We start from the raw sequence: 11,243 nt of genomic DNA, 5'->3' as shown, positions 1-11,243 counted from the left end.
AAAAAAAAAAAAAGAAAAGAAAAAAGAAAATAGAGTTAGAAGCATGGTTGGTATTAATAAGCCTATCACTTTTCACTTTAATGTGAATATTCCGATTTCATACTCTTAATATATTTAGCCTTAATTTAAAAGTCTGTTTATATACATATGTATTATGTTAGAAACATTATTCTAACTTAAGCCCTAAGACTTTCTGTGCATGTCTAACCTTGTGCATTTCGTACGTCCCTTTCTGTTTTACTCAGAAAGCTAATACGAGGAACACACATTCAGGTTTTTCATCGAGGAAGTGCAAGTGTACATCAAAAGGTTATTTGAAGTTAGTGTGGGCTCAGAGTGCATTTTCAAGAATCTCCTTTGCTGAAGGCACTTTAAAATATTTCATGTAACTAAAGTAGATGGTCCTCAGGTAGTGGGAAAGGGAATGCTAACCTTCTGGTAAGATGCCCGCTAGTCAGTTCAGGTTAGCCTGAGAACTTGAAGGAGTGGAGGGGAGGCTCTAACCAAAGTTGATCAAATACTTGATTAAGAAGACAAAAAAATGATTTATTTTTTTCCTCAATGGATAAAAATTTAGATTGGGAAGGGCTCTATTAAATTGAGTGTGAAATTGCTGATATACTATCTAGGACATATTTAGGAAGTTTAAAGTGTAGCCTACCTTGATATTGAAATGGAGTACTTAGGTTGATTTTAAGGTTTTCGCTAAAAGTATCATATTCTCATTTCTTCGTTGTGTCTTATCACATTTTTATCTGTAGGATCTCTACTTGAATGCTGGAGGAGTGACAGTGTCTTACTTTGAGTGGTTGAAGAATCTAAATCATGTCAGCTATGGTCGTTTGACCTTCAAATATGAAAGGGATTCTAATTACCACTTGCTCAGTGAGTTCCAATAATCTTATTCTCCAAAACTAATTTTTGGGCCACATAAGAGGCTGGAAAAAGATACACTTAAGAGAAATTGTTCCTTTGGTAATCCTAGAGAACTTAGTCTCTCAGCACAGAAAATTTATTTTGCCTAATGAAGCTTAGACTTGAAGTATACAGTTTCTTTCCAAATACTCAGTATATTATCTCTGTCAAATATATTTGGATTTTTATTCTGTGATGTAATACTCCCAGAACATAATCTACAAGTTAGTACTGTTATAAAACGTGTGACAAGCTCCACTGTGATACTCATCCATTCCTGTCCCTGGTTGCTCTTGGGAAATGCCTATCTAATATCAAGAATTTTTTTAGTCTTTCAATGAGAATACTTATTTTTCTGTGACTAGAGTAAGCTCCATAGTTAATAGTAGAATCTCTCATTAGCTGAAATAAAATCAAGACCTCCAGCTGAGCTTCTGTACTCAGCCCACTCTGGAAATCTAGGTGAAGTGTGCCAGCTATTTGCATTTCTTTTTCCTTCAGCATTTTCTTTTTAACAGAGCCAAGGAAAAACCCTTGGTAAATGGGTGTTATGGAAACAGAGCAGTGACCTAAATTCACATTTATATAGAAAATTGCCAAAAAATTTTTTTTTCCTTTTCAACTGAGTTTAAAGTGATTAGCCTTTTTATATCTAAAAGATGTCTAAAACTCTCTATTAGTGTTTGGATATAGTTTGAGACTAGTTTTTGTTCTAGTTTTTGTTCTACTTTTTCTCTTTTAGTAATATCTTGATCTCTTGGCTTTTTGTAGTGTCCGTTCAAGAGAGTTTAGAAAGAAAATTTGGAAAGCACGGTGGAACTATCCCCATTGTGCCCACAGCAGAGTTCCAAGACAGGATATCGGTAAGTGTGGTGACCCCAGAGTTGTATACTCTACACATGATTCCTGCTCTTTCCTTCAGTCAGAGCCAGGTAGATTGATTTGAGTTGAGGGGTGGTTATCAGCATGTCCATAATTTCTGTGGTGTGTGTATATTTTTTGTTTTTTGTAGAGATAGAGTCTCACTTTATACATTCTCAACTCTTTAATGAAACCTAAGAGAGCACATGATTTGGGGGGTTTTTGTGTTTTTTTTTTTTTAAAAAGACGGAGTCTTACTTTGGCACCCTCAGTAGAGTGCTATGGCGTCACACAGCTCACAGCAACCTCCAACTCCTGGGCTTAGGTGATTCTCTTGCCTCAGCCTTCCAAGTAGCTGGGACCACAGGCGCCTGCCAGAACGCCCGGCTATTTTTTTGTTGGAGTTTGGCTGAGGCTGGGTTTGAACCCATCACCCTCGGTATATGGGGCCAGCACCCTACTCACTGAGCCATAGGCGCCACCCGATGTGTGTGTATTTTATACCTTCCCCTTCTGTTGTTACATTTTTGAAATGGAATAAGAATCCTAATAACTAGTAACAAATGTAAAATAAATGTTTATTCTGCTTTTAGTGCTTTTTGCAACACAAATAAATGTCTTAACAGTGATTCTAACATAATCATGAAGGATTATTACGTATTGTAAGTTTTAAAGGAATGGAAGTAATTGAAAAGTAAGCATTAGGCTTGGTGCCTGTAGCTCAAGGGGCTAAGGCACCAGCCACATACACCAGAGCTGGCAGGCTCGAATCCAGCCCAGGCCTGCCAAAGAACAATGGCAACTGCAACCAAAAAATAGCCAGGCATTGTGACGGGCACCTGTAGTCCCAGCTACTTGGGAGGCTGATGCAAGAGAATCACTTAAGCCCAGGAGTTGGAGGTTGCTGTGAACTGTGATGCTACAGCACTCTACCCAGGGCGACAGCTTAAGGCTCTATCTCAAAAAGCTTTCTATTAGTGTTTGGATATAGTTTCTAAAAAAAGAAAAGAAAAGTAAGCATTAGACAACTATATGAAAATTTGCTATATGGTCATGAGGGTTAAAGAAAGCAGATTAGAAAAGATATTTTATGTATTAATTTTTTTTTTTTTAGACAGTCTCACTATGTCATGCTTGGTAGAGTGCCATGATGTCACAACTCACAGCAACTTCCACCTCCTGGTCTTTTTTTTTTTTTTTGAGACAGAGCCTCAAGCTGTCCCCCTGGGTAGAGTGCTGTGGCATCACAGCTCACAGCAACCTCCAACTCCTGGGCTCAAGCAAGTCTCCTGCCTTAGCCTCCCAAGTATCTGGGACCACAGGCGCCCGCCACAACGCCTGGCTATTTTTTGGTTGCAGCCATCATTGTTGTTTGGAGGGCCCGGGCTGGATTCACACTCACCACCTTAGGTGTATGTGGCTGCTGCCTTAGCCTCCCAAGTAGCTGGGACTACAGGCACCCATCACAACGCCTGGCCTTTTTTTTTTTTTTTTTTTTTGTAGAGACAGTCTCACTTTATTGCCCTCAGTACAGTGTCGCAGCATCACACAGCTCACAGCAACCTCCAACTGGGCTTAAGTGATTCTCTTGCCTCAGCCTCCCAATTAGCGGGACTACAGGTGCCAGCCACAACTGGCTGTATTTTTTTTTTTCTTTTTGAGACAGAGTCTCACTGTGTCACCCTTGGTAGAGTGCCATGGTGTCACAGCTCACAACATCCTCAAACTCTTGGGCTTAAGTGATTCTCTTGCCTCGGCCTCCCAAGTAGCTGGGACGAGAGGTGCCCACCACAACACCTAGCTTATTTTTTGTTGCAGTTGTCAGTGTTGTTTTACTTGACCCATGCTGAGTTCGAACCCCCCAACTTCAGTGTATGTGGTTGACGCTGTAACCACTGTGCTATGGGTGCCGAGCCTGACCATTTTTTGTTGCTATTGTTGCAGTTGTCATTGTTGTTTTAGCTGACCTGGGCTGGGTTCGAACCCTTCAGACTTGGTATTTGACACAGAGTCTCACTGTGCCACCCTTGATAGAGTGCCATGGTGTCATAGCAACCTCAAACTCTTGGGCTTACGCAATTCTCTTGCCTCAGCCTCCCAAGTAGCTGGGACTATAGGTGCCCGCCAGAATGTCCGGCTGTTTTTTTTCTTTTTTTGGTTGCAATTGTCATGGTTGTTCAGCAGGACTGGGCCATGCTCTAACCCACCAGCCCTGATATACATGCCCAGCACCCTACTCACTGAGGTACGGGCGCAGAGCCCGCTTTTTTATTTTGGGACAGAGTCTCACTATGTCGCCCTCTGTAGAGTGCCGCTGTGTCACAGCTTACAGCAGCCTCAAACTCTTGGACTTAAGCGATTCTCTTGTCTCAGCCTCCCAAGTAGCTGGAATTACAAGCACCCGCCACAACACCAAGCTATTTTTGTTGTTGTTGTTGCAGTTGTCATTGTTGTTTAGCTGGCCCAGGCTGGATTCAAACCCACCAGTCTGGGTATATGTGGCTGGTACCCTGCCGACTGACCTACAGGACCTGCCAAAAAACTAGTTTTTTCCAGCGTTCTCCTTCTAGTTTCTGCCTACCTGAACCTGTTTTGGTCCTACGAGGACCTACATAATTGACCCTATCCTTCACCTCCCCCAGTGCCCTCACTTCTCTCCTTATCTAACTTAAATTCTGTGCTCCAGTCACTTCCTTGTCTTGTTTTGCCTCATCATATTCCTTATTAACACCTAAATCTTAGCTATCTGCCTCTTCCATACCTGTGCCCGTGTAGCTGGAGGGCTTGCTGACAGTTCACACCCACACAGTTAACCTCAAGTGGGCCCTCAGCTGCCCAACAATCATACCACATTTCCATGTTCCATTCATTCTCTGCCCTTCCTAAGTGGTTATATCATATTTCCTTCTCTTACTTCCCTGCACAGCAGCTCATAACCCTGGTATCTGTTCACAGAGGAAATTGTAGCAGTCTGAGCATTCTGGCCTGTGGCACTTCTTCTATAGGTCAGCTCCTGGTATTTCCACCTAAGCCCAGTTCCGAGCATTGGATGGCTTGTCCTCCCCTCACAGATACACTGTTCAAGTCTTCCCCCACTCCCCACATCATCAATATTCCCTCTACTGAGTCATTCCTCTCAGTGTACCAAATACTGCTCACGCCTGTAATTCTAGCACTCTGGGAGGCCAAAGCAGGTGGATTACCTGAGCTCATGGGTTCAAGACCAGCCTGAGCAAAAGCAAGACCCTGTCTCTAAAAATAGCCAGGTATTGTGGCAAGCGCCTGTAGTCCCAGCTACTTGGGAGGCTGAGACAAGAGGATCACTTGAGCCTAAGAGTTTGAGGTTGCTGTGAGCTGTGACACCATGGCACTCTATCTACCAAGGGTAACATAGTGAGACTCCGTCTCAAAAATAAATAAATAAAACAGGACTCAATCCCCCTTCACCTTCCAGTTATCACCATTCCTGTTTCCCTTGCAGCAAACCTTGAAAGAGTTGTATATACTGTGTCTCCAGTTCTTCTCTATTTGAACCTGCTCCACCAGAACCATTCCTGTCAGCATAGCCAGTGACAGCATTGCCAAATCCAAGGGTCATTTTTCAGTCCTCTTCTCATTTCACCTCTCAGCAACTCTTATCACAGTTGGTCACTTAACCTCTTGAAACACTTTCTTCTCTTGACTTTGGGGCATCACATTCCCTGATTTTTTCTTCCTACCTCACTGGTCATTCTTCTCACTACCTTTTCAGCTCTCCACCCAGCTCATCCAGCTCATCCAACTCTTAATGTTGGAAGGCCTTAGTCTCTGAACCACTTCTCTGTCTCTATTCAGAGTTTTAATAATCTTAGGCTTATGACTTAAGTCCATGTATATGCACTCTCCTCCCCTAGAATATAAACTCTATGAGAATAGAATTTTAAATTTTTTTTTGATTGTTTGGGGTTTGTTTGTTTTTTGAGACAGTCTCACTTTGTCACCCCAGTAAAGAGCTGTGACATCATAGGTCACAGCAACCTCAAACTCTTGGGCTTAGGCGATCCTCTTGCTTCAGCTGCCCAAGTACTTGGGACTCTAGGAGCCCGCCACAATGCCCAGCTATTTTTAGAGACAGGGTCTCGCTCTAGCTCAAGCTAGTCTCAAACTCGTGAGCTAGGCAATCTACCCGCCTTAGCCTCCCAGAATGCTGGGATTACAGGCATGTGCTATCATGCCCGGCCTTTTTTTTTTCTAAGACAGAGTCTCATTTGGTCACCCTCTATAGAGTACTGTAGCATCATAGCACACAGCAACCTCAAACTCTTAGGTTTAAGTGATTCTTTTGACTCAGCCTCCTGAGTAGCTGGGACTTTAGGCATCTACCACAACACCTCAGTATTTTTAGAGATGGAGTCTCCCTCTTGTTCAGGCTGGTCTCGAACTTGTGAGCTCAAGCAATCCACCTTCCTCAGTCTCCCAAGTGCTAGGATTACAGGCAAGAGCCACTGTGCCCAGCCTTTTTAGAATTTTAATTTTGTTCTCTGCTATGTCCCAAATACCCAGAAGAATGTCTGGACCATAATATGTACTCAATAAGTATTTGATAAGTGAGTAAATGAAAGAAACCACAGTATACTGCCTATAAAACAAGTTTGTTTCTTTTTCCTAATCCTCCCACCTCAGCCTCCAGAGTAGCAAGGATTCTATAGGAACATGTCATAACACCTGGTTTTCAGATGTTTCTTTTTTTTTTTTTTTTTTTTTTTTTTAAATTGAGACAAGAGTTTCACTACGTCACCCTGGGTAGGGTAGAGTGGTGCAGCATCACAGCTCACAGCAACCTCAGACTCTTGGGCTTAAGTGATTCTCTTGCCTCAGTCTCCCAAGTAGCTGGGACAACAGGTGTCCGCCACAACGCCTGGCTATTTTTTGGCTACAGTTGTCATTGTTGTTTGGCAGGCCTGGGCTGGATTCCAACCTTTTTAAAACTTTATTTATTTACTTATTTTTTTGTTGTTGCAGTTTGGCCAGGGCTGGGTTTGAACTCACCACCCTCTGTATATGGGGCTGATACCCTACTCACTGAGCCACAGGCACCAACCCCCAGATGTTTCTTAATTAATATAAATGTTATAGAAATATAATTTCTGGCTCGGCACCTATGGCTCAACCGGCTAAGGCGCCAGCCACGTACACCTAAGGTGGCGGGTTCGAATCCCCAGCCTGGACCCGCCAAACAACAATGATGGCTGCAACCAAAAAATGGCCCGGTGTTGTGGCGGGCGCCTGTGGTCCCAGCTACTTGGGAGGCGGAGGCAGGAGACTCGCTTGAGCCCAGGAGTTGGAGGTTGCTGTGAGCTGTGATGCCACGGCACTCTGCCCAGGGGGACAGCTTAAGGCTCTGTCTCAAAAAAAAAAAAAAAAAGAAAGAAATATACTTTCTTAAATGAACACAGTTTGAATTGAATGATTTTCAGTGAAGATAATTTTTATTGTGACCCACGTTAAGTTTTCATTGACATGTCAAAATATATGTTTTGTAGCTCTATATATCATATTACAAGTGCTAATGATAGTTAATTGTCTTTAATTTTTTAGAAGACATTCCAAGAAACAAATTAGATAAAGGTAATTAGCATAGGAAAGAAATACACTAACTTGGTATTAGAGACTAAGCCCTGCATTATATCCCAGCTCTACAGATAGCTGTCTATAACTTTGACCAGCTTCTCATCCTCAGTTTCCTCACCAGTAAAATTAAAAAGCTGTGTAGCTTTAATAGTTGGTGGTACTACCATATACACAGGCAAGATTCTTCCCCAGAGCCACTTTTGTATTTAACTAGATTGCCCTGTCTGGTATTCCTGTTCACGATAACTACACCATGACGTGAACAGGGTACTATGTTGCTTCAGCACGATTGTATCTCAGGCCAGTGAAGGATGTTTCTCTCACCACTTGCCCTCATGTTTCTTGGTCCATACTGTTCTGTGTTCATTATTTTACCAGAATAGTATTGCATGAGTATTTGTTTTCTGTCAAATGTAATTAAAATTAAATTGTGATTAGAGTGCAACTCCTTCAGTATCAAGATGTTGTATCTTGATACTGTACAGAAATTATGTATGTCTTTACTAAAAGACAAAACACTTCTTTCTGTCTGGTTGTTTTGTTTTGTTTTGTTTTTTTAAGACAGAGTCTCACTATGTCACACTAGGTAGAGTGCTATGGCATCCCAGCTCACAGAAACCTCCAACTCTTGGGCTTAAGCAATTCTCTTGCCTCAGCCTCCCAAGTAGCTGGGACTACAGGCACCCACAACAACCGGCTATTTTGTTGTTGTTGTAGTTGTCATTGTTGTTTAACTACCCAGGCCAGGCTCAACTAGTCAACCTCGGTACATGTGGCTGGCACCATAACCAGTGTACTAGGAGCACCAAGCCTGTCTGGTTGTTTATTGACCTGAGAATCCTTTTTAATCTTATACAGAGACACAGCATGTCTTCGTGTGGTTTTATTAAACTTGTGTTCTTTTTTCCTAATAGGGTGCCTCTGAGAAAGACATTGTGCACTCTGGCTTGGCGTACACAATGGAGCGTTCTGCCAGGGTATGTGTGCAGATGCTGTTTGTGTCTCTGGTAGTGATGTGAAGTACAGCTCAACCATGTTATCTCAGCTGCCAGACTGTGTGTATGCTGATAGAAAATAATCTGTCAAATGGTCCTCATTTGTGTTTAGCAAAACACATACCTTCTCAATCTCAAATGTTGAACATTTTCTCAGTCTGCAAATGTATTTACCAAGCTTTGGAAATAAATAGTCATGCCAGGTTAGAAGAGAATGGTGTTTGGCAGTTAGCCAGATGTGGAGTAGTTAGCCAAACTAGATTGCAGCTCAGTGTGCCACCAGAGTACAACTGGCGGAGGCTGTCTTACCACACAACTTGGTATAAATAAAAGTTTTTTTGTTTTGGTCTGGTTTGGTTTTTTTGAGACAGAGTCTCATTATGTCGCCCATGATAGAGTGCTGTTGCATCATAGCTCACAGCAACCTCAAACTCTTAGGCTAAGTGATTCTCTTGTCTCAGCCTTCCAAGTAGCTGGGACTACAGGCATCCACCCCAACACCCAGCTATTTTCTTGTTGGAGTTGTGATTGTTGTTTAGCTGGCCTAGTCCGGACTCAAACCCAACAGCCTTTGTGCATGTGGCTGGCACCATAACCACTGTGCTACAGGCACTGAGTCCTAGCTATTTTTTTATAGGCGAGGTCCTCTCTGGCTCAGGCTGATCTTGAACCTGTGAACTTGGGTAATCCACTCTCGGCATCCCAGAGTGCTTAGGATTACAGGCATGAGCCACTGTGCCTGGCCCTCTTAATTCTTTTTTTTTTTTTTTGGAAGCTTGGTCTCACTGTCACCTGAAGTAGAATGTAGTGGCAACATCATAGCTCATTGCAAATTCAAATTTGGGGTCCTTAAGCAGTCCTCCTACCTCAGCCTCCTATGTAGCTAGGACTATCGAGGACACACCATTATGCCTGGCTAATCTTTCTGGTTTTTTGTAGAGAGGGGATCTTGCTCAGGCTGTCTCAAACATCTAGCCAGTCTCCCAAAGTGCTAGAGTTAATAGAGTAAAGTGCCCAGCCCCATTGTTAGTTCTTTTACACAAAGATAAAGTATATCAAATGAACTTGTTCCAGGTAATAGGATGTCTAAAGGGTCAAGTCTACCAGTTAGACTTGATCATTCCAGAAAATTAGTCTTACTATGTAGAGATTATTATTCTACTGCTAAAGTAGTTTGGCTTGGCTGCCTACATCCTGTCCTGAAATGATGACTGAGTAATTTGTACCAGGCCAGCCTGAGCCTTGTGTGTTCATAGCCTGGCTGCTTGAATCAGCGTGGTCTTCACTGTACCTTCTCTTTCATTTCAGCAAATTATGCGCACAGCCATGAAGTATAACCTGGGGTTGGACCTGAGAACAGCTGCCTATGTCAACGCCATTGAGAAAGTCTTCAAAGTGTACAATGAGGCTGGTGTGACCTTCACATAGGTGGATCATGCCTGACTTCCTCACTACCCTCTTCACCTATAACTTCTGCAGACCTATCACAAGTTTACATGTAACCACAAAAATCCCTTTCTCTCGTGACTCATTAGATAATGGACACCATTCTCAAAAAGTCAAACCAAATCAGCCCCTTAAGAAAAAAGAAATTAACGTTAGGGGATCGTGTACATTCTGATGACTATGAAAGTGTATGTCACATACAGAGAGACATTTTAGGTATTTTTCCTTTAAATAAAAGTTCTCACTCTGGCTCTTCCCAGCAGTCAGTGCTATTGCCAAGGAAGGCACAGTCAAGAGCAATTACTTGCTTCTTTTGCTCTGAAAAAGTCTGGGACGTGCTGTAACTTTAACACATTTAACAAGTAGGTATGTGACCGTTTCAAAAGGTAGCATGGTCCTCAAGTGAGTTATTGGTATTTTACATCAGCAAAATAACTCAATTTTACAGATTACAAACAAAAAGAAAAGCTGTTTCTGTTTATGCATTTTATTCTTTTAGAATAAGTACATGCTGCTGTAATAAAATTGCCTTTAATTACTTAAGAAGCCTAACCTTGACTCAAGCAGTGAATGCCTATAAACATAATAAATGAAAAAAGCTAGTATTTTTATATCATAAAACAGTATCATTTATAGTTGTCAGTCATGTATTGTTATCCAGCTAAAACAAAAAGCCCTGTGAAGAACTAAGTTATCTTCATACCTGTAAGTGATGGAGGCTATTTTTGTTAAGACTGTCAGAATTTGCTAACTATATAATTATGACACATAGTCCAAAGAATGCAGTAACCTCCTTATCATGTTAATTGATTGTTCTCTTTTGAAGATCTATTGTCTTGACTAATTGAACAGTAATTCAAGTAGAATATCCCAGGAAACAACCACTTGGGCTCCCGTTTGGAGTCTGGCTGACTCTGAGCATTGCCAATGGCCCCTTCTTGGCCTACCTTACGTTCTCTCCTTTAGACTTTGCATTCTGCACCCAGCTTTGTTAACAGTGAGCTGAAAACAACCTTGGGTCGAGTGTTTTGTTTGGGAGTTAGTTGGCCAGGGCCTTTTGAATAATAGTGTCCCAATGAAGTGCTAGGTAATACATGTTTAAGAATGAGCTTTTTTTTTTTAACTGTAATAACTACTTTCAGAAATTTCTAACTACTTTGTAACTGCATGACTTAACCTGGTGATAAAAGCAGTTATTAAAGCCTACCTTTTCCAAAACTTATGTTTATTTTCTGTGTTTTTATATTTGGTAGCTTCTTTTTTTAGTAACATTTGGGTTTCTGAAATTGTTCTAACAACCACCTACATACTATTTCCTTCCACTGTGTTATGAGCTGTACAAACTCTGTTCCTGAATTCTTTTGTGTTTTATTTTATTAAACAGTATCGGCTTGGCGCCTGTGGCTTAAGTGGCTA

General features: G+C 41.8%; 1 protein-coding gene across 1 annotated transcript in view; it reads left to right on the top strand.

Annotated features, from left to right (window-relative positions):
* GLUD1 (glutamate dehydrogenase 1) overlaps nucleotides 1–11,049 on the top strand; it is a 48,203-nt gene extending 37,154 nt beyond the window's left edge. The window contains exons 10-13 of the mRNA XM_003803019.3: nucleotides 762–885; nucleotides 1,687–1,778; nucleotides 8,301–8,363; nucleotides 9,690–11,049. Of these exons, the coding sequence (XP_003803067.1) occupies nucleotides 762–885; nucleotides 1,687–1,778; nucleotides 8,301–8,363; nucleotides 9,690–9,809 (399 nt within the window). The 3' untranslated portion in view covers nucleotides 9,810–11,049. The remainder of the gene's footprint in view (nucleotides 1–761; nucleotides 886–1,686; nucleotides 1,779–8,300; nucleotides 8,364–9,689) is intronic.
* The last annotated feature ends 194 nt before the right edge of the window (nucleotides 11,050–11,243 follow it).

Source organism: Otolemur garnettii, unplaced genomic scaffold (genome assembly GCF_000181295.1).
Source record: "Otolemur garnettii isolate 467f Iridium unplaced genomic scaffold, OtoGar3 scaffold00275, whole genome shotgun sequence".
In the NCBI taxonomy this organism is placed as follows: Eukaryota; Metazoa; Chordata; class Mammalia; order Primates; family Galagidae; genus Otolemur; species Otolemur garnettii.
This window is presented reverse-complemented; position numbering and strand designations above follow the sequence as displayed.